Below are 24,298 nucleotides of genomic sequence, written 5' to 3'. Positions count from 1 at the left end.
AATCTGGGGAGATCAGCACTAGTACTGATATTATGGTAAAACAAAGATTAATTTGGGGCGCCTGGGTGGCTCAGTCGCTAAGCGTCTGCCTTCGGCTCAGGTCATGATCCCAGAGTCCTGGGATCGAGCCCCGCATAGAGCTCCCCGCTCCGTGGGAGGCCTGCTTCTCCCTCTCCCACTCCCTCTGCTTGTGTTCCCTCTCTCGCTGTATCTCTGTGTGTCAAATAAATTAATTAAAAAAAAAAAGATTAATTTAATCAGAATACCTGAAGCACATAATTCATAATTCCTTTTTACTTAACTATTAAGCAAAAACATGCTGTCTCTCCCTTGATTCCCTGTTGAAAATCTAAAAATGTATTTTAAATCCTCTTTACTCTCTTAAAATAATGAATATAATTTAATGTCTTTCCTGAATGCAGAACTTACAAGGAGTCACATTTTAGTTTCATTTCTGAAAATAGGAATAGCTTTATTTTTCTGATTATAAAAATGATACCTAGAGGGTTTTTTTATGCTTTTTTTTTTTTTTTTAAGTAGGCTCCATGCCCAATGTGGGGCTTGAACTCATGACCCTGAGATTAATGGTTAAAGAAAATAAAAATCACCAAATCTCACCAGCAAATAAAGATAACCTTATGAACACTGTTGTTTAACCAAGCACTTTGAAAATACTTTTAAGATAAAATTTGATCAGACATGCTATTTTTAACTGGCTTCCACAAAATAAATGTGGACTCTTTTTATTTTTATTATTTTTTTTTATGTAGGCTCCACCCCCAACATGGGTCTAGAACTTAAAGACTCGGAGATCAAGAGTTACATGCTCTACCGACTGAACCAGCCAAGTGCTGCTGGACTTTTTTTAATGTCAGTAAATGTTCTGCAACATGTTTAAGGGTTATATAATACTTCAATGCATATACAGCCCATAATTTCCCCCAAAACCCCATTACTAGGCCTTTAGCGTGTTTCAAAAGGTCCACTATTATAATAAATGATGGTGTGACAACAATCAGAATTTTATTTGAACACCAACTTTAAAAGTATAAGTCTATAAAAACAGAAGGTATTAAAAAAACAAAAACAAAGCTAATTTCAAAGTAATCCTTGGATATATGTTGAAATAATCCCTTAGGACATTAACAAAATTTAATATGGGGCGCCTGGGTAGCTTAGTTGGTTAGCGTCCAACTCCTGATTTCGGCTCAGGTCATGATTTCAGGGTTGTGGAATCAAGCACCACCTCAAGCTCCACACTCAGCACGAGTCAGCTTGTCCATCTCCCTCTGCTCCTCCCCCCACTCGTCATGCGTGCATGCTCTCTCTCAAATAAATAAAATCTTTTTTTAAAAAAATTAATATAATAGTAGCCCAGTTTCTGTTACATACGTCTAGGGGCACATGAAACAAAATCCTAGGTCAAACTGTCTCATCCACTTGGGAACATTCATTTTATTCTCTGTCTCACCCCAGATACTGGTTTAGTAAAACACACTAAGTTCAAACAAGACAATAGCAGAGCCTGGGGAAGCATTGAAAGCAATTCCATGAGGTAAAACTGATCTAGGACTCTAACAGGACATTTTGGAGGTCCATCTTCAGATTGGAGGATGGGGAGATTAAAGGCTGCGAAGAAGTTCTAAAGACTCTCAGATCTTTAAGTGACAGAGAACCAAGCACTTAGTAAGAGCAGCCATGCTTAAAAGTACCTACACATTCTATCACAGAAATTCCTTTGGTTTATAATAAATTTATTTGAAAAGGCCAACTATTTCTGGTTCTGTATCCCTCAGATGGAATTAGTCAAACCTACTAACACTAGGAAAAGGAACCAGGACAGTAAAATTCCCCCTCTTCAGGGCATTCAACATGGAGCTTCTTTATGAAAATGAAGTTCATTTCCTTCCAACCCAAAGACTGGTTCCTAATTCAACTTCAATTACGTTTCCACCCTTCATTAGTGGTAACGGTATCTACCACCATGAGTTCGGAAGCTTCCCCAAAGCCTTCCTTAGGAGATCAGTAGTGATATTAACTGATGTGATTTTATTTTGTATAATGAAATAAATCGACATCTGAAAAATCTGCAGGGGCGCCTGGGTGGCTCAGTTGTTAAGCGTCTGCCCTCGTGTCAGGTCATGATCCCAGGGTCCTGGGATCAAGCCCCACATCGGGCTCCCTGCTCCGCGGGAAGCCTGCTTCTTCCTCTCCCGCTCCCCCTGCTTGTGTTCCCTCTCTCGCTGTGTCTGTCAAATAAATAAAATCTTAGAAAAAAAAAAGAAAAATCTGCATAACCTAATGAACCAATATTTTCCAAATGACTTGACACGCGGTGTTATAAAAATCACACATGGGAAGGGGCACCTGGGTGGCTCAGCCACTGAGCATCTGCCTTCGGCTCAGGTCATGAGCCCAGGGTCCTGGGATCGAGTCCCGCATCAGGCTCCCTGCTCAGCGGGGAGTCTGCTCCCTCTGCCTCTGCCTGCCGCTCTGCCTACTTGTGCTCTATCTCTGTCAAATAAATAAAATCTTTAAAAAAAAAAAAATCACATGTGGGTAAAAAGATCTATTCAAAGTACAATCAGACCAATAGATTTAACTGCATGAAAAGTTCAAGGACATCGTTTCAGGTTCCAAATTGAAACTAGTTAAGAAACTACACCCTAGTTTTGGTGTAGTAATAAAGAAGATCCACAATTATCTGAGAATAACATTAAAACACTCCTCTACTCCCCAACTACGTATGAGTTAGATAAGATTTCCTTCAAACAAAACATACAGCAAAATGCAGATGCAAGAATCTAGTTTTCTTCCACTAAGCTATACATTAAAGAGATTTGCAAAAATAATGCTACTATTCTAATTGTTTTGAAAAATTTATTTTCCATTTGTCAAACTTTATGCTAATATAATGGATTTGTTATCGCTATTTTTAAGTATTTTTAAATTGTTTTTAATATCTAATACTGTAAATATCAACAAATATAGCCCACATAACAAAAGCTCTCTGAGACCCTCAACAATTTTTAATAGTGTAAAGGAGTCTTAAGATCAAAAATAAAATCTGAGAACTGCTGTTTTAAGTTAATGGTTTCACTGTGCTGTCTGTGGAAAATCTGCCAACGGTTTCTTGGAGTATGGTTTCCAATTTACAGAAATAAAATCTATTGGGGGGGGGTGTGCCTGAGTGGCTCAGTCTGTTAAGTGTACGACTCTTGGTTTCAGCTCAGGTCATGTTGAAAGCCCTGGAGAGGGGGAATTTTACTGTCCTACAAATTTATATAGTCCAAGGTCGAGGGTGGGATGGAGCCCTGTGTCGGGCTCTGCACTCAGCACTGAGTGTCTGAGATTCTCTCTCCCTCTCTCTGCATTCCCCCCAACACACAAATCGCTCTCTCTCTCACATACATACATAAATAAAATCTTTAAAAATAAAATAAAATCTGGGGCGCCTGGGTGGCTCAGTTGGTTAAGCGTCTGCCTTCGGTTCAGGTCATGATCTCAGGGTCTTGGGATCAAGTCCTGCATCAGGCTCCCTGCTCAGTGGGGAGCCTGCTTCTCCCTCTCCCTCTTCCTCCTGCTTCCCCTACTTGTGCTCTCTGTCAAATAAATAAAATCTTTAAAAAATATAAAAATAAAAATAAAATAAAATCTATGCAAAGTTTTCATTTCTGAAAGTGATTTTTTTGCATCAAAAATCTAAATCACTGGGGCACCTGGCTGGCTCAGTCAGTGGAGCATGCGACTCCTGATCTGAGTTGTGAGTTCGAGCCCCATGTTGGATGTGAGATTACTTAAAAATAAAATCTTCAAAAAAAAAATCTAAATCACTGCTGTTAGAGCTCACACAAATTTACATAAGCCTCCTTCACAGTGTCAGTATCAGCTGAATCAGCTTACACACTTGTTAATAAATTGGCTTCTAAATGTTTATCCACTTCTCTCTCATATCTACTTCCTAACTAGAATGGAAAATTATCAGGGGCAATGCCATTTTCTTTTTACTTCTTCACACAGTCCTCCTATAGACTGAGGCAGGAATTAAATGTATGCTGCCCCTTTAACAGTCACTTACAGCCACTTTCAGAATAATGTCTTATTTTTGAAGGAAAGCTAAAAAGCACATCTCAAGGATTTCTAGACAGAAGGAAAAAGTCCTTGATCATCCAGAAGACTGTAATGGCATTCTGAATAGCAGTATCACTAATTCTTTTAACTATCAACTATGACATCTACCACAGTGACATTTTTGTCTGACATTTCTTTTTGATAGTTGAGGCCTTCTGAGAAGGGGCTGAGTTAAAGGATTTCCATGATGCATTCCAACCCTCATATTCTAAGACTCTAATTCCTTTTCTTCTCAATCCCAGCATTAAATAATGCTGGACACTATGGTTGTTTAGGGGCTGAACGATGAGTCAGCAGGTGAAGCCATTAGTGAGAAGCAGTTTCATTAACTTCCAACTACAGAGAAGCCAGCAAAAGACAGCTGCCATTGTTTACATTGCTGAACATGCTGTCAGTTTCACAGGCCTGTAAAACCACCTATTGTCAGCAAGCTCCATTTTTCTTAGTTAGGGTTAACAAGCACCAGACTTAGCTACTAGCTCCTAAAACACAGTGAACAATCTCTTTTCTCAAAGCACAACTACTGTAAGTGCCTAAAAGAACATTCAAAAACCATTCTTGCAACTAGGAATGCACCTCCGTTTACAATAACCCAGGTCCCTTCAAAGACTACTAATGTTATACATGCTCAGACACAGAAAAAGTGCGTCCAGTAAGAAAAACAAAGGCATTTAAAACACACACACACACACACACACACACACACACACACACTGCTGTTAACCATTTAAAGCATAGTTCAGAACTTCATTAACGGAACTGAAAATAAGCAGGCAAAACATGAATTGCTAATCTTTTTTGAGAGAGCAGGGGAGGCCAAGCAACCTGAAAGTCAATGGAATTACCTTCTCTTGTTGCAGTTTTGAGTATTTTCAACTCAGTTTCACTTCTCAGAACCAAAAGGGTTTGATCTTTAAGAATCCTTTTGTCCTAAGAAAGATTCCTTCCAAATATATTTTTCAGAGTTGTGATTTCCAATGAAGGACTGAATTGAAAAGCACTTCCCAATTGCTTTCTAGTTTTATATACAACACCTCATCTAGGCATTACACCTAAATTAATTTCCCTTTTCATTTTGAAAGCAGTCAAATTAACCTAGTATTTCAAATTCCTAGCTGAACTGATAAGGAGATATAGATCTATCTACGTATGTGTCTATCTACTTATCTATATATATACATCTATGTATATGTCACTATAGTGTCATAAGGCACTATGACAAAAGATTTCCTAACTTGTACTGAGCAGGTACTATTCACCATTATTCCAGTATCAAGACCATATGCCTTATAAACTATAAACGTAATAAATTTATAAGCTATCTACTATGAATCTGCTACTAACCATGCACTAACTTAAATCAGAACTGTATCAACTTTTTAAGATATATAAAAGTTCAAGTGATCTTCAAATGCATGTTGGGTAACAACCACGGAAATTTATATAGCTCCAAGTTTTCTTTTTTAATTTTTTTTTTAAGATTTTATTTGAGAAAGAGAGAACACAAGCGGGGTGAAGGGCAGAGGAAGAAGCAGACTCCTCGCTGAGCAGGGAGCCCGATACAGGGCTCGATCCCGGGCTCGATCCCGAGACTCCAGGATCGTGACCTGAGCCAAAAGCAGATGCTTAACCGACTGAGCCACCCAGGCACCCCAAGTTTTTTTTTTTTTTTAAGATTTTATTTATTTGTCAGAGATAGAGACCACGCGCACAAGCAGGGGGAGCAGCAGGCAGAGGGAGAAGCAGGCTTCCCGCTGAGCAGGGAGCCCGATTCAGGACTTGATTCCAGGACCCTGGGATCATGACCTGAGCCGAAGGCAGACACTCAACTAACTGAGCCATCCAGGCATCCCAGCTCCAAGTTTTCTTGAACAAAAATATCTAAGCATGTTTCATAAATCTGGAAAATTGCAGATAAAAAAGTAAACAAACTCAAAGTCATCCTTAGGAAAAGTACATACAACCTACTTTTAAAAGTTCCAAGTAAAAATTATAACTCACATGTCAATCTTGGATTTGAACTATTTACTACAAACCTAACTCAATCCTGCCTCCTAATAACCCTCCAGAATGGTCCTTCTAAATCTCAAAATGACTGTATCATCCCCCTAGCCTACAGCTGATGGCTCGCCGCTGTCATCTGTGTGACAAGCCTGACTTATAATGCCCTTTCTGTGGCCTCCACCTGTCCACTGCTCCCCTCCAAACTGTTAGCCTACCAATGGTAAACAAGTCATTTTTCCCTGAGTCTCTGTATGTGCTGATTCCTGGCTGGAATACTCTTTTTCCTACCATTATCTTTCATATGGGTCATTCTGACTTCCAGATGCAGCTTAGAAGTATCCCCTTCTCTAGGAAGCCTCCCCCTTCATTCCTCCCAATCCTCTTCCAGCCCCACCCCCAAGATAATGACCCTCCTCAGAGCTCCCACAGGTCCTGTGCTTATTGATTCCTGTTTACCTACTTTCTTATGTATCTGTCTCCTGCACTAGCAAGCTTCTCGAAGATAAAAACTATTATTTCTAACTCCTCAGTGCTCAACAAATATCTATTGAATGATTAAGCTAGAATAAACAAGAAAACAAATTTTTCTTTAAAACCTATGGAAAGGGATGCCTGGGGCTCAATCGGTTAAGCGTCTGCCTTCAGCTCAGGTCATGATCCTGGGGTCCTGGGATCAAGTCCCGCATTGGGCTCCCTCCTCAGTGGAAAGCCTCCTTCTCTCGCTCCCTCTGCTGCTCCCCCTGCCTGTGTGCTCGCTCTGTCAAATAAATAAAGAAAATCTTTTTAAAAAAAAAGAAAAGAAAAGGGGCGCCTGGGTGGCTCAGTCGTTAAGCGTCTGCCTTCGGCTCAGGTCATGGTCCCAGGGTCCTGGGATCGAGCCCCGCATCGGGCTCCCTGCTCAGCGAGAAGCCTGCTTCTCCCTCTCCCACTCCCGCTGCTTGTGTTCCCTCTCTCTCTGTATCTCTCTCTGTCAAATAAATAAAATCTTAAAAAAAAAAAGGAAAGAAACCTATGGAGGAAGTATCCCAACTCTGCTTTGTTTTACACTCCATATGAAACAGCGTGCCAAATCATCAGTTCCCAGTTGGAACAAATATTGGACTAACTAAGCAGTTCCCAATTTGTAAGCCAGTCTCCTTAGGTCCACAAATTCATCATCCACAAGCTATTTTCTCTATTCCAAAAAGCCTGAGAAATTTTAAGTCAATCCACAATAAATAATGAGGAAAAGACTGGCTAACTAAAATATCAGTTCCTGGGGCGACTGGGTGGCTCAGATGGTTAAGTGTCTGCCTTCGGCCCAGGTCAGGATCCCAGGGTCCTGGGATCAAGCCCCACATCGGGCTCCTGGCTCAGCAGGGAGCCTGCTTCTCCCTCTCCCTTTGCCTCTCTCCCTGCTCATGTTCTCTCTCTCTCTCTCTGTCTCAAATGAATAAATAAAATCTTTAAAAAAAAAAAATAAAATATCGGTTCCTTTTCTTCTGCTTAAAATTTACCAATCAAGAGTGGTAACAGGGCGCCTGGGTGGCTCAGTTGGTTAAGTGACTGCCTTCGGCTCAGGTCATGATCCTGGAGTCCCTGGATCGAGTCCCGCATCGGGCTTCCTGCTCGGCAGGGAGTCTGCTTCGTCCTCTGACCCTATCACCCTATCCCCTCTCAGGTGCTCTCTCTCATTCTCTCTCAAATAAATAAATAAAATCTTTAAAAAAAAAAAAAAAGTGGTAACAATGAGTTTATCACGCTATGCTGAATTCCTGATCAGCATATAAAGATCTTTCATTAAATATGTGAATTTAGGCATGTCTGGATGGCTCAGTTGGTTGAGCATCCAGCTCGATTTCAGCTCAGGTCATGATCTCAGGGTCGTGAGATTGAGCCCCACATGAGGCTCCACACATAAGACTCTCTCCTTCTCCCTCTGCCTCTCCTACTCCCCCACCCACCACCCAAGTTCTCAAGCTCTCTCTCAAAAAAAAAAGTAGATTTAAGGGCGCCTGGCTGGCTCAGTCAGTAGTACAGCATACAACTCTTGACCTTGGGGTTGTGAGTTTGAGTGCCACACTGGACCCAGAGTTTACTTAAAAAAAGAAAAAGTGGATATAAAGTAATGATTTCATAACTGCTGCCCAGAATTCCAATAGCAGCCTATGAGTAGCCATGGTAGGTAGTGATTTAAATGCATTTAAAGTTTTTTTTACTATAATACATGTGAATATTATAGAAGCAAATTAAGCAAAATAAGCAAAAGTATAGACTTAAATATAAATACCCAAACCAAAGCCTGTCAAGGACTAATTTTAGGCTTGCAAAGAAACCCTGGAAAGAATTTCTCTTCAGTCTTCAATCTTCCTTAAATGTAGTAACAATTATATAGGCAAAGTTCAGAGTTTAAAATCAAGTCTACCTGTCACTTATTCAATGTCACTTTCCCCATCTAGGTAAAGCTCCATGGAAACCTAATCTGGAAAGCTGTAAAAGACTATGCTTTCGGGGTTCTCTTTCCTCATGGCAGCTGCTGCTTCCTCTTTTCTGTCGATTCATCATCCTCATCACATCAGTGGGTGCGCATTGACCCTTAAGAACCTTTGCTTTCCTCTTCACTCTGTTATGCTTATATTTCCACAGATTTGTTTTACCAGCCCTTTCTGCTCACCTGACTTCCATCTCTTTATTTCTAAACATGTCCAGTTTACTTCCATCTCTTAACCGAGTAAGATGTTCCATTCATGTCAAATCCAACATGTCCTCAACTGAATTTATCTGCTCACTACCTCAACATGATATAAAATCAAATCCTACATCTTCTTTACTTATCACTGACAGTATCATTTTCCAGTCTCAAAGCCCTGGAGTCAGTTTTAGCTCTTTTCATTCTTTCACCAAAGATATTCAAATCTCTAGCTTTCTTCCTTTGAGAGCTTTCATGATATAATTACCCTTTCCTTTTCATCTCCCTATAGACTAGATGTGTATCAGTAAAATCCTGGAAAACCATAAGTGGGCCTAGCATATTAGTCTCTAGGCTTCCTATTGATCTCAAGCCACCCAGCACCAATTTCATCTTCCTCTAACTACCAAACGGGTTAGTAGGTATCAGGTTTTGAAAAACTTGTTTGCTACAAAATAAAAGAACCGACAGCCAACAGTTTCCAAAACTGTCACATGCACTGCACATTAGATTTTCAGTCAAGCACGTCTTCTGACTACCCTAAACACACCATCTACCATTATTTCCTAGCTGCTATAAAAGCATTTTTCCCTCAACTATAAATGTCCTTCCTCTTCCAACTGCCCAAATCCTACTTCCTAACTCCTCCAGTCCTCACTGAACTCTCAGGCCTCTGATCTCCTACCTCTACTTAGAAAGCACCTTAAATTGTTTTAACTGTTTGACTGGAGCACCTAAGAGGCAGAGACCCCACACTTCAGGTTTCTTTTGTATCTCCATCAACAGCTAGAACATGAGGTTATTTAATAAACACTTGGTCCTTTGGCCATTTAATAAATCACTGTGTGTCTACTAAGCATCAGGCACTATTAACTTAATCTGTGGAATCAAAACAATGACCAAAATTTTCCTTCCCTTTTCTACTTCTCTCTTGCCTCAAGATTCCATTATTTTTTTCCTTCTCCCTTGAGCATCCTAACCTTGCCATTTCTAGTTATCCTATTCCTTTCAGTGAGCCTTCAACTGAACAGTAACTAAGCTACTTTCATAAATATGATTCTAGAATACAAAAAAAAAAAAATTACTCTTCTCTCCAAATACTCAGAAAAATTAGGAAGGGTGTCCAGCAATATGTTTCTGAAGGCTATGTTACCTGTTGGAGGGCTCTCACAATTGTCCTTATCATTGACATTAATTTTCACATACAATATCCTTATGAACAGACCAAAGCCTTCAATTTCACAAAAAGCACGGGTAGACTTTCTCTACCTAGACTCTGTGTTTGATAAACATATGATTAAATAGAGAAAGGAACAATTACAGTCTAGAAGAGACTAAGGAGAAATAATAACCAAATGCAATGTGGGATCCTGAAACAGAAAAAGAACAGTGGAAAAACTGGCAATAATTATAAGGTCTGCACTTTAGTTGATAATATTGTATCAGTGTTAATTAATTTCCTGTGCTTGACAATTGTACTCTGATAATGGAAGATGTTTACATTAGGGAAGGAGAGAAGGGATAGGAGAGAACTCTTACTATTTTGGCAAGTTTTCTGTAGGTCTAAAATCAAATAGTTTTTTTTTAAGAGGCTGACAATACTTTGCTCCTATTTAGTTCACATGCTGAGGTCAAAGACCTTTATAACTACAAGATCAAATACAAATTGTTAGATCAAAGGATAGAAAATGTCTTGCTGCTTCCCAAAGTATTTTAGTAACATATACAGAGCATAAAGACTCCTGATTTTCTAAACTATATACAATGGTTACTAGGTAAGGATGACCGTGTAATTTACCATCCAAACCAGGACCATTACAGGAGAAATATCTTTGGTCACCTACTGGTAAGTCAAAGTGATCACTGTTGTTAAACACCTCAAATCAGTTTGAGTTTGTACAAACCTGATGCTTTGGCAAGTCACCAACATCTCCCCCAACCTCAGGAACAAACACCCCTGGGGGAGGAGACCAGAAAGGTAGACCAGAGATCCCCAAAGATTATGTAAAGGGAAAATAAGTCAATACATACTAATACGTTTGTATCTTTTAATTATGATTTTCAGGGGCGCCTGGGTGGCTCAGTCGGTTAAGCGCCTGCCTTCGGCTCAGGTCATGATCCCAGGGTACTGGGGTCAAGCCCGAATCAGGCTCCTTGCTCAGCAGGGAGCCTGCTTCTCCCTCTCCCGCTGTCTCTCTCCCCACCTGTTCTCTCTCTCTCTCTCAAATAAAATCTTTAAAAAAAAAAATAACTATGATTTTCAACAGAAAGTCAAGAATAAAATCAAGGACTTTCCAGAGCAGCATTCAGCTTTCACTGCCTTGCCTAAAATGTACCACATTCAAGTACACCCACCCAATCGCAACACAAAATGGAATAAGCTAAGGTCAAGTACTCTGCTGTCTACTTTTGAAACAGCAGTTACTTCAGGAACCTGGGCTGGTTCCAAATTCTAATATTTCTAAAAAAGATCAACAATATAATACTGAAATTATCAAATGAGTATATTAGCCTCAAAATCTCAACGATATTAATCAGGTGCCTGAGATCATTAAAATTTTACGTAGGTAAAGACCCACTTCCTTCATGTATTTAATGAGCTAAGCTAAAGACATGCACGCATACTAACTTATAAAACTTAAAAAGTAGATATAATCTTTAAAAAAATCAGCAACCCCATTCCCACACTGTGATATTTCAAGTCACTGAAGAGACTGTGTGTGTGTGTGTAGAAAATTTTCATCCAAAACCCTGTTATTAGACCTGAAAGGTTATAAAAAGCCTCTTCATTAATGTAGTCTTTTCCTGAATAGCAGAAAGAATCCTGTTAGAGGTGAGTCGTATTTCCCAATTTTATTTCTTTATAAAAATGTACACATTAGAATAGCCTGAGGTTATAACCTAATAAATAAAAAATAAAATTTATCTTGAAAATTATATAAATGCTCTAGGCAGAGCTAAAATTCTATGTGAAATACAATAACCCAAGAATTTGTAACTTACAATTTCAATTCTTCACAGCACAGCAAAATAATCAAATGCCTTTATGTTATTTTTCACAAAGCTACCACTGCCTAATAGGAATTTATCTTAATAGAGATAGGCGGGCGCCTGGGTGGCTCAGTTGGTTAAGCGACTGCCTAGGTCATGATCCCGGAGTCCTGGGATCGAGTCCCACATCCGGCTCCCGGCTCAGCAGGGAGCCTGCTTCTCCCTCTGACCCTATCGCCTCTCATGCTGTTTCTCTCTCTCTGTCAAATAAATAAATAAATCTTTAAAAAAAAAAAAAAAAGAGATAGGCAAAATCTCTTTTGAGTAGCTCTCCTATATTTTAGGCATTATACAAAAGGTGAAAATGATCAAAGTTCATTTATTCAATAGGCCATATTTTATAAATAGCACACCTCATCCTAAATGTAGTTCTGTGATGATATTCCTATTCTCTTAATCTTTCCTATTCCTTATTTCAACCTGCACACCTCAACAAATCTTTTTTTTAAAGATTTTATTTATTTGACAGAGAGCCACCCAGGCACCCCACCTCAACAAATCTTCAAAAACAGTTTTCATCATGTCAGTTTCCCAATAAATTAAAAAAAAAAAAAAAAAGAAATACAATTGATTTTTGACAAAGTGCTCGAACAATTCAAAGAATATTCCTTTCAACAAATAGTGCCAAGACAACTGGATAGTCACATGCAAAAAAATAAACTTGGGGGGCGCCTGGGTGACTCAGTTGGTTAAGCAACTGCCTTCAGCTCAGGTCATGATCCTGGAGTCCCGGGATCAAGTCCCACATCGGGCTCCCTGCTTAGCGGGGAGTCTGCTTCTCCCTCTGATCCTCCCCCTCTCATGCTTGTCTCCCATTCTCTCTCTCAGATAAATAAATAAAATCTTTAAAAAAAATAAATAAATAAAATAAACTTGGAACTCCTACTTCACAGCATACACAAAAATTAACTCAAAAAAAGACCTAAATTTAAAAGCTAAAATTATAAAAAAAAGAAAGGAGTAAATTTCCATGACCCTGGGTTAAGGAGAGCCTTCTTAGACACACTAAGGAAGCACAAGTGACAAAAAAAAAAAAACATGAATTTGACTTCATCAAAATTAAACATTTTTATGCTTCAAAGGACATTATCAAGAAAATGAGGGGAGCCTGGCGGGCTTAGTCAGTAGAGCATGCAACTCTTGGTCTTGGGGTTGTGAGTTCAAGCCCCAAGTTGGGTGTAGAGTCCTTAAAAATAAAATCTTCAAAAAGAAAGAGAGAGAGAGAGACAACATACTGAATGGGAGAAAATATTTGTAGGGGCGCCTGGGATGCTCAGTCGGTTAAGCTTCCGACTCTTGATTTGGGCTTGGGTCATGAGGTTGAGCCCCATAGGGCATGGCTCCGTGCTCAGCAGGGAATCTGCTTAAAAGTCTCTTTCCCTCTCCCTCTGCCCCTCCCCGCACCTTGTGCACAAGTGTGCACTCCCTCTCTCTCTCTCTCTCTCAAATAAACAGATCTTTATTTTTTTTAAGATTTTATTTGAGAGAGCACAAGTGAGAGAGCACAAGCAAGGGGAGCAGCAGAGAGAGAGGGAGGAGACTCCCCGCTGAGCAAGGAGCCCCATGTGGGGCTCCATCTCAAGAACCTGAGATGATGACCTGAGCCGAAAGCAAACAGCCACTAAACTGACTGAGCCACCCAGGCGCCCCTAAATAAATCTTAAAAAAAAAAAAAAAAATAGGGGCGCCTGGGTGGCTCAGACGGTTAAACGTCTGCCTTCGGCTCAGGTCGTGGTCCCGGGGTCCTAGGATCGAGCCCCGCATCGGGCTCCCTGCTTGGCGGGAAGCCTGCTTCTCCCTCCCCCACTCCCCCTGCTTGTGTTCCCTCTCTCGCTGTCTGTCAAATAAATAAATAAAATCTTTTAAAAAAATAAAAATTAAAAAAAATAGCTGAAACAACCCAAACATCCATCAACTGATGAATAAAGGAAATGTGGTATCTGGAACATTATTCAGCAATTTAAAAAAAAGTATTGAAACATACCACAACATAGATGACCCTTGAAAACATGAAAAGTAAAAGAAACCAGTCACAAAAGACTATCTACTGTATTGTATCATTTATATGAAATGTCCAGAATAGGCAAATCTATAGAGGCAGAAAGCAGATTAGTACTTGCCTCAGGCAGAAAGAACTGGGGGAAATGGGGAATCTAACGGGTTTCTTTTGTGAGTGATAAAAATGTTCTAAAACTGGGGCACCTGAGTGGCTCAGTCGGTTAAGCAACTGCCTTCGGCTCAGCTCAGGATCCTGATAGAGCCCCGTGGCAGGCTCCCTGCTCAGCAGGGGTCTGCTTCCCCCTCTCCCTCTGCCCCTCCTCCCCGCCCCCCCCATCTCTCTCTGTCTGTCTCTCTCTCTCTCAAATAAAATCTTTAAAAAAAAGTTCTAAAACTGATTTTGGTGATGGCCACACAACTGTGAATATACTCAAAACCACTGAATGATACACTCTAAACGGGTGGTTTGTTTGGTATCTGAACTATAGCTCAATAAAGCCATTAAAAAAAAAATAATAGTTTCACACAAATGAAGTCTAACCTTCTCTTATATTGATTCAAAGCCCTCTACAATCTGGATCCATTATTTCAAATATTCTACCACAATAATCCTCCACTCCAAGCATACTGATGGGGATCCTCACAACCCAGCACACAGGATGCTTATTTCATGCCCAAACCTTTGTTCATGTTACTCACTCACCACAATCTACTCCCCTCTGCCCATCTAAACCCTTACTGTAGTCTTAAGCTCTTCTTTTAATGTTGTGGTTTTTTTTAAGATTTTTTATTTATTTTTTGACAGAGAGAGACACAGCGAGAGAGGGAACACAAGCAGGGAGAATGGGAGAGGGAGAAGCAGGCTCCCCGCGGAGCAGGGAGCCCGATGCAGGGCTCGATCCCAGGACCCTGGGATCATGATCTGAGCCGAAGGCAGACGCTTAACGACTGAGCCACCCAGGCGCCCCTTAATGTTTTCTAAATTCATATTTCAGTTCAAATTCTGTTTCTTATATGCTATTTTTTAGGGCCTAGTTTCTGCTCTCAGATAGTTAAGTAAGAAAGTAAGCAAGACACAGAATTGTATATGTAGTCTCACCCTGGCCCCAGTCCCTGTTCCCTCTACAGAATAGAAACACTCTTGGGGACTCTGCCAGGATGGGGGAAACTGAGACAAATACTGCTGTCCCTCCAAAGGACATTTTTTAGCAATAAAATCGTCATGTATTTAAAAAAAGAAAGGGCTCCTGGGTGGCTCAGTCGTTAGGCGTCTGCCTTCGGCTCAGGTCATGACCCCAGGGTCCTGGGATCGAGTCCCACATCAGGCTCCCTCCTCAAGGGGAAGCCTGCTTCTTCCTCTCCCACTCCCGCTGCTTGTGTTCCTGCTCTCGCTATCTCTGTCTCTGTCAAATAAATAAATAAAATCTTTGAAAAAAAGAAAAAATCCCATATATGTAATGTGACCTTAAGTTATGTTACAACAAAAGGACAGAATTTAAGCCCATTTAAAGCCCAGAGAAAAAAGTGTCAGAAAGAAATATACCAAAATGTTAACAGTGGTTATCTCTACATACTAAGATTATGGGTGACTTTTTACTTTTCCGTATGTTTTTAATTTCCTGATTTGATGATGTTAGTTCTTAAAATCACAAAACAAAATTTTTCATAGTAACATTTCACTATAAATGTTTTTCCTCTTTGGCCTTATACCAACCCTCATCATCAGTATCTATACTTCAAAGGCAACTCAGCCACATTAGATGACTTTGTAAACTAGGTCAATGCTATTCCATCTCAAACAACATTATGAAACTATTATCAATTCAGTTACACAACAGTGCAAAACAATCTTAGGGCAGCCTTGAATGCTAAATGTGAGTTGTGATGCCATCTATATTAGTCCTAAAACTTAGCTTAAAACGGATTCCCAGACTCTAATTTAATCAACATTTCAACAAATATTTACAGACTTCCTATCTGCGAGGTACTGCTCTAGAGGTTGGCAATTCAACAGCAAACAAAACTGACAAAATTCTCTGCCTTTATGGACCTTACATTCTATTGATAGAATTTAGTATCTCATAAGCGGGAACACACATGGGCTTGAAAAAGTACAAAACTACTACTAGTTAATAAAGGTCATAAAAACTGACAAATTCCAAATGTACTTAAAATAGTTAAAACAGTCTCAAATTTCAGCTGAGGTTACAAGAAAGTGAAAAACTTCTGGATGGCAGCAAGCCTAAGAACTAGGAGCCATTTGGGAATTCAGAAGTAGCTTGGGATCTTGCAATATTTCATCGATGTAAATCTCAGCTGCAGTTTATACTCTGCTTGAAGTCAGGCACCTGGCTAAGAATCAGGGAACAGTTACCTATTATATTAGCTCAAATTATTATTCGTAAAGTAAAATAGATTGTATCTCATCACAAGAGTTTATTCCAGAACTTACTTTCTCTCATACTTCATAATGAACTAACTGTATCATCAACCAGAGCAAGCCAGCATCTGCCTGGCCATGCAACCTTATTTTATGGCCTCAATCCATCCCACGATCTTCCTACCCAAGTCACAGAAGCATTTCAGTCTGTTTGACTACACTTGACCTTAGCCAAAAGTCCGAAAAGCGATTGGTCTGTTCAACTAAATCGAACATTAATAAGTCAAAAACCAGAGGTTTCTTATACAATCAAGTTGCCTTGATCCATGTTAGCATGCTTCTAATATCAATGTCACTGACCATCAGACAAAGAATCCATTAATAGATCTCTATAAATCCTTCCCGCCTACTTGCAAGAACAAAACCTCACACCATAATCTTCAGAATCATAAGCCACTGTAATTCAAGAGAGTCACATAAACTGGTCTAACTCCTTCATTTTAGAGAAAGGGAAACTGATGCCCAGAGCATTTATGTGATTAATCCAAGATAACACCTCTAAAAAATGGAAAAGCCAAACTCAAATCCAGATTTTTTTTTTCTTTTTTACTACAAATCAGGTACACTTCTCAATACATCAAGCTAAATTTACTTGTATTTCAAGGCTAGTTTCCAAGCCAAAAATCTACTTATCAGAAGAGCAGGGAGGTATTATGAGATGAGTGGGAAGGAGACCAGGAGACCAGAGCTGAAACGTTATCTTCTCATACTCTAATTCCTGGGATTATGGTGCAGAAGATACTTTGAATCTATGGCAATTGTGTTTTGACTGCCATGTTGTAGACTACCTCCTCTAACTTCTCTGCTCCTGCTAAAAACTTGAAACGTGAATGAAATCCATTTACTCAAGTTCTACGCAGCAGCAACAGCAATGGAATTGGGAAAAGTCAGCTGGCAGGAGAAAGCTCTGTAAACCTCGGGTAATTCTTACCCATCCTTCTAATGTAGTTCAGATGTCAATTTCTTCTAGGAAGCCCTAACTCCTCCTTCCTCCAGGCTAAGCTCTTACAGCAGTTATCATCACACTTGCTTTGTGATATTCTGTCACTTACCTGTCGGGACCAAGTTCTTTGAGGATAAAAGCTTTTCTTTTCGTTTAAGATTTTATTTCAGAGAGAGAAAGAGCACAAGTAAGGGGAGCGGCAGGCAGAGGGAGAGGGAGAAGCAGGCTCCCTGCTGGGCAGAGAGCTCAATGTGGGGCTCGATCCCAGGACCCTGGGATCATGACCTGAGCCAAAGGCAGATGTTTAACCAACTGAGCCACTCAGGTACCTGGAGGGCAAAAGCTTTTTAACCCTACACCAAGCGCTGAGTTTGGCACACAGTACGTGCTCAATAAACGAACAAATCAATTTTAAAACTTGCCACTTACACTGAAGCTCCAATATAAATGACTAAAACATGGCAATCTTATTATGATTTAAAACATGGTTTTCAGGAGCACCTGGGTGGCTCAGTCAGTTAAGCATCTGCCTTCAGCTCAGGTCAGGATCCCAGGGTCCTCCCTCTCCCTCTGCCCCTCCCCCAAGTTGTGCTCATGCTTTCTCTCTCAAATAAATAAAATCTTAAAAACAAAAAAACACGGTTTTCAAATGTTTTTTAACAGCAAACCTTTTTGTAAAAATCTTATCAGAAACCCCAATGTGGAAAAGCAACATATCAGTCCTTCAGTGGTTTAATCTCACAGTTTGACAAAAATACCTCACTTTAAGACCAGTAAGCCTAGGACAGAGAGTAAGAGAGCAGAAACAAGCGCCAATGTGACTCAGGCACCTAAGTAACATTCTTCCTTCCGTATCTTCATCTTGCATCAGTCTCCCCCTCTCCTTCCTAGAAAAGGATCTGCCCTTAAGAGCACACATCCATCTCTGTTGATGGTGGGGCTTAGGAGTAGACAGACTGGGGCTGCTTCATGAGCTTTAGAGTTCTGGTTGCTAGTTACAACAGTATTTTGCTGGAAGCCTTGCTAACTTCTGAACAAGCAGAAACATGCACTGAATTAAATGTGCGGGCCTATCCTATAAGTCTCAATGAGATAAAGATAACCTACATGTCTTATAGTATGTGGCTATGAACGAATTAAAACAAGATACAGTATCATGGCGTTCTAGATGACTCCACAGAGCCTCTTTACTGCATACAGACCTTCCCCTAGCTACCTCCCACTCGTATATGCAGATTTGGTAGGAAGCAACGAGACCTAATAGAAAGGACATTCATGAGCTTTGGAGCCAGTCATACCAGAGTCTGAACTGCGGACCACCACTTACTAGATGGACAACCTTAGGAACATTACTTCTCTGCTCTTCAGTTTCCTCATCTGTAAAACAGAAATAGTACCTACCTCATTAGGATTGTGAAAATTAAGTAAAATCATGCATGTATGGTACCTAGAACAGGAGGCATTCAATAAATGAATACTATTATTAATATTATGCAGATTTAGCTTTGGTCAAGAGACAAAAAAGAGGAAAACAAATGTTTTTGGCTTCAACCTATAAAATTGAAAATCAACAGAGAAAACAAAAAAAAATTTTTTTAAAAGAAAGAAAATTAAATACAAAAAACACCCTCAATGGGCATACTTGTTTTTATACCCAAGACAAAATAGCTGAGGACACACGTCATTTTCTGGTTGCCACAGGCCTTTACCAAACTTAGTTCCTTCAAAGAACCCACTGCCCTGATTTTCTTAACCAAATTGGCTGCCCCAAAACAGTAACTAGACTCCCCAGAAGTGTCAGCAGCTCTGAGAGAAATTACACCCTGAAGTCTTTCCATATAAATAGAACACTGTGTATTCATAACAGACTGCAAAATTGTTCTAAGTCAGAACTATTCGGGCACCCAAATTCAACCTCATTTATCTTTAATTATCTGAAAGGTAAGCAGTTTCCATCCAAAGGGCTAGGCTTTTAATAGGAGCCCAAGAACCCCCTGAAAATGTAAGCAACAATTTTCTGTGGAGAGGGTCTATAAGCTTTCATCAAAATGTCAAAGTTGTTTGTTACCCAGAAAAGGTTAAGCTCTTTTAAGATGCTCAACAGAGCTTCTGAAAAGTTCATACTGGGAAGTTGAGGAGAGCATTATCTCAAGGCAAGTATCTTGAAGTGCCAATTTCATAAACTATTCATACTAGATTATGTTATAAAAATTCTAAGCATATTCCTCCCTCACCAGTAGCACTTTTCACAGCAGGGTTTATCTTCTTTCATCCCCCACCATCCCTGCCACCCTCCATCATGTCCCATTCCTTGCCAGGCCCCATTCCCTGCCTCTTTGCAGTCAAAATCCTCTGCTTAAAATGGCTTTATGAGCCTGCCATGCAATAATGATGCCCAGAGGCAGGTTCCAGTTTATATTCCAATTCATTATTGCCAACATTCCCTTTCATTTCTGATTTGTCACTTGAACACTAAGTACAAATGAAGGACACTGTCAGGTCAATCTCCTTTCAGTATTTTTATAAACTTAAAGTACTATACGAATTTATTAATTAAATTCAAACACAACTGCACTGATATATTTTGAGGAACTGGAGATTTAACCAAGCCATAGAAAAATCAACTCCAGCCTCGCACTCCAGTCTCCAAGCTTCGGGTCTATCAACTTATCACATGATGACCACTTTCATCAAACAAATGCAAATTTCCACACTCCCTCAGGGTAGAAAAGCAGACTTGCTCTGTTTCAATCCATTTTAACCAATTCCCCATTACCACTGGTAACATTTTCATCATTAGTACATTCTAATGAAATCTGTCACCTATACCTCATTTACTATACAAACTTTTAGATTTTACTAATTGAAACCTTTCAGTGAGTAAAGCAGTAAGATAACAGAATTGTGAAATACATCAAGAATTTTAATTTCTTCTATGACATGAGACAAAGTAAAAACTTAAAGCCACATAAAAACCAACTATCCCATATGACTACAAATAGATGTAAGAAATCATCTCCACTGGAAATTACACCTTAAATTTATGCCCTTTAACAACTGTTGCAGTACTAATAACTACTTCCGTGTTGCAGCCAACTCAGAGCTTTTATAAATCCTTCCTTTGTGAAATGCATTAAGAAAAAGCACACTTGAAACACTTAAGTCACAACTCACAACTCTTTGTGTCCAAATAAAGCCACCAAATTCACCAAGCACTGGTCCTCACTTATCACTTTGTACATCAAGAACACACACTATGGGCTTCCTTTCAATGCTTAATTGCCAAAATAGCTCCAAAATACAGGTAATGAAAAATCTACTCGGTGGCACAGTACATAAACTTATAGCCCTAACCAAGTATGGGCAATCAAGACCAAAAAAAAAAAAAGACAAATGAGAAAAGAATTCAAACTCACAAAGCATTAAGTGAAGATATGCTTAAGAGATCCAACACTGAACTCCACCTTGAAGTAGGCAAATCGGCCAACTCTTCTCCCCCCAAAAGTAAAGCAACTAGGGATACTGATCAAAACCAACCAGATTTTCCATGAGCAACACTAAGGTATCACTAAGCATTCTCATCTGTGAAAAATTCTTAATTGAACAGAATCATGCAGAATAAAAACATTATGAAATCAGTACACACATCACACTGGAATGGAATTTATCTTTACTCTGCGACACACCGCCTGGATTGAATAACAATATTTAAAGAACAGAGAAAATGACACTTGACAGAAACCAAAAGATGACCCGAAATGACTCTAAAAGGGAGATATCTTTCCCTTCTCAAAGTAATCGATACAGACAGGAATCAAACTACAGACTGTGAAATCATCCGTGGACTTCATGGCAGTTATTTGCTCAAACACCCTACTCTCTCTGGAAGCCAAACACAAAATGACACAAATACAAAAACACAACACATCTAACATCCAATGGTTATTTACTGATTTACACAAATACAACGGGTGGGGGGAGGGAAAGGTGCATGATGAAATGTTATTCTCAGGTAGGTAATACCTTTCTAAATCTCCGTGGAATTCACGAATTCAACGTTTTACCTTCACCGGCTAGTTTCTGACTAAAATACCTGGTCATCAAGTCTTTTCAATCAAAGCTGTCCAAAAAACTCTACAATCGAGCAAACAACATGAAATTAGATACATTCAATCCTAGACTCTCCTCCAGAAGCCCTGATCTCCTCTAGACATCAGGCCTACGAAGAGGAAATTAGAGCCTTTAAAAATATCCATCATAACACAAGCCTTCCCAGAAGCGAGACTTTTGGGGGTGATGGGTAATGTCAGTTAACTTCCTCTTCCTTTAAAAAGGTCAAAGACAGGGAAGCGTCCGGTGTAACATTTCCTCCTCAGATCGCGTTCCACCACAAGCAACCTAACTCCCCCCATCGCGAAACATTAGCCACAGGGGGTGCTTTCTGTACATTTTCACCATAGATTTAAAATCCGACTTACCTCAGACACGAACTGAGCTTAGTTTCAAACAGGAAATTTACCATTGAAGTTTATTATGTACTAATAATAATTAGGGAAGCCCACCAGGCCCTGCTGCAGGGGGAGAAGAGGAGGAGGAGGAGGAGGAGGGTGTAGTCCTCACAACAATCAGAAAAGCCTTCCCTGCAGGGCTGGTCCCAGGCACCAGCAAATTCGGCCTAATAAAGGGGGGCGGGGGGGGCGGGGGGAGGCGAAGGGGGGGAAGGGTCCCCCAGCTCTAAAAGGGAAGGGCTGCAGAGGCCAGGCCGAGCGGAGCTAGTTTTCACACTACTGCAGAGGGTCCCGGGGTCCCCCGCAGGGCTGCTGCCGCCGGAGCACCCCGAAAGCTCCGGCCGAGCCGGCCGCGCAGCAGCCCCTTCCCCGGCTGAGCTGTGGCGGCCGGCAGGAGGGTCCCTGGGGAGCCACGGTCCCCCCCCCCCCCCCCCCCCCGGGGGGGGGGGGGGGGCGGGGGGGGGGGCCGGGGGGGGCCCCCCCCCCCCCCCCCCCCCCCGGGCTGCGGCGAGATGCCGAAGGGCCGGCAGGAAGGTGAAAAGGATACTGTTGGGGCGCCTGGGTCTGGAGGGCCCTGATGTTCGGGTGAGGAGGGGCCGCTGCCGCCGCCGCCGCCGCCGCCGCCGCCGCTGCTGCTGCCGCCGGGTGAGGAGGCGGTACCGCTGCCGCCGCCGCCGCCGCCGCTCCGGTGCCGGGTCCGGTTCCTGCTGCAGCCGCTGAGCCTGATTTCAGAGCCGGTTTCTGCGGTAAACTCATGGCAAAGCGAAGCCACCAACCCCCCCAGAGCGGGACCGGGCGCGCCGGGGTGCAGGGGCCGGGGGCAGCGGGGGGGCGGGATGGGGGCAGACCCGGGGAGGCGGCGGGAGCGGGGGGCCGGGGGGAGGCTGGGAGGAGGAGGAGGAGGGGGCCGGGGCCGGTCACACACGCCCGCCGCCGCCGCCGCCGCCGCCGCCGCCGGCAGCAGCAGCCGCCCCGCGGGCCAGCACCACCGGCTGCCGGTCTCCGTGACAACGCGACCCCAGGGGGGGGGCCGGACCCGGCGGGGGCAGGAGGCGGAGAGACCGGACCTTTCACGGCAATATCCTCATGGGCCGGCGGCGGGGGGTCTTTATCCCCCTCCCCGGGGGAAGCGGCGCCCTTCTCGGTAGCGGGGCTCAGGCGATGCCGGCGGATTTTCTTCACTCAACGAGCAGAGCATCCAACATGGCGCTGCGGCCGCCTCCAGCAGTCCGGCAGGACGGCCGCTCGGAAAACTTCGGGCCTTTTCGGAGCGGCTCGGCAGGCCGAGAGTGGGAAGCGCCTTCGGCTCTTTCCGGAGACTGCGAGCGGTCGGGATTCTTCGGAGACGCTCGGGGGCGTCTTCGGCCGCCGTTCGGGAGAGCTCTGGGGCTGACTCGCCTCCTCGGGAAAGATCGGCGAGGGGGGCTTCCCAGGCTCGCTGCGGCGGGGGTGCGGGGTGGAGGCAGAGACCAAAGGCGAGGTCCGCCAGAGCCCTCCCCTGCCGCCCGGCCTCCAAGAACAATGGCAGCGGCCCTGGAGCCTGCGGTCCGCAGAGCCCTGCCCGCAGGGGCGGGAGGCGGTGAGGCGAGAAACCTCGGTTACAGTGGAAGGAACCGCTTAACCAGAGTGAAACCGCTGGAAAGAAACCCGCTGCGTGCATCTATTAGCATAATAAATAGCACTCGCCTGCCCCTAAGGCAGTTCTCATCCATTGTGTCGACACTTCGCCCTCCTACACTCCAAGAGGTGAGTGGAATGAGGAGCCTCACTTCCAGAGCACCCTAAAGCCCGGAGAAGAAAAGTGACTGGCCCAAGGTCATCCAGCCGGGAAGGGGCAGAGCCAAGCCTGGAGCCGAATTCCACCTTCATCTGGACGAACCTTGCCGACTCCCAAGTTGCCTGGGGACCCTCCTCATCTAATCAGCAGTCTAGACTGAGGGTTCTGTGGACGGATTTGTCCAAGGCCTGCCCCATGACTGGAGCGCCCTTTCACCAGCAGCTCCCCAGTGTCTTATGCGGGGGTGACATTTGTCCTTGGCTCCCCACTGGGCCGACCGAGACCACCCGGCCCTTCCTCGCACACCCCACCCCGAGCAGGGGGCCTTGTGCTCGGCGCAGGTGATTGAGTGGAAAGGAACCGCAGGGATCTACGGAGCGATTCCGGTAGGACTGCTTACTAGGCAGTTAATACGCATGATCTCATACAGTCCTGCGCAATAGGTAGTACCCATTTTACAGATGAAGAAACTGAGGCGCGGGAAGGCGCAATACCATCACACAACGGAAGCGCTGAGAAAATTGAGGTTCAGAGCGGACAAGAGACTTACCAAAGTCACATAGAGAGTGGAGTTGACGGTCAAAATTCGAATTTGGTTATGACCCCTGCTATACTGCTTCACACTGCCTTCATTTTTTTTTTTTTTAATTCACATAAAGCTCTACACATAGTGGGTGCTTAATTCTTGACAGTCCCTGAGAGCTCCGTATGCCTCATTCCCCATCTCCAGACTGGAAGATAGGAGTTACTTCATACTCTGGAGTCCTAAACCATTTGG

At 42.4% G+C, this 24,298-nt stretch overlaps 1 protein-coding gene across 12 annotated transcripts in view; it reads right to left on the bottom strand.

Moving 5' to 3' along the window:
• EIF4G3 (eukaryotic translation initiation factor 4 gamma 3) overlaps positions 1-22,526 on the bottom strand; it is a 338,415-nt gene extending 315,889 nt beyond the window's left edge. For 11 of the 12 annotated variants that reach the window (XM_035019573.1, XM_035019576.1, XM_035019574.1 and 8 more), the window contains exon 1: positions 22,291-22,514. In XM_035019573.1, coding sequence (XP_034875464.1) covers positions 22,291-22,499 — 209 coding nt within the window. In that variant the 5' untranslated portion in view covers positions 22,500-22,514. Of the gene's footprint in view, positions 1-22,290 lie in introns of all 12 variants that reach the window. The other variant, XM_035019586.1, reaches the window with a different exon arrangement.
• Between the last annotated feature and the right edge of the window lie 1,772 nt (positions 22,527-24,298).

This window comes from Mirounga leonina, unplaced genomic scaffold (assembly GCF_011800145.1).
Source record: "Mirounga leonina isolate KUSES-001 unplaced genomic scaffold, KU_Mleo_1.0 Mir_173, whole genome shotgun sequence".
Taxonomy (NCBI): Eukaryota; Metazoa; Chordata; class Mammalia; order Carnivora; family Phocidae; genus Mirounga; species Mirounga leonina.
This window is presented reverse-complemented; position numbering and strand designations above follow the sequence as displayed.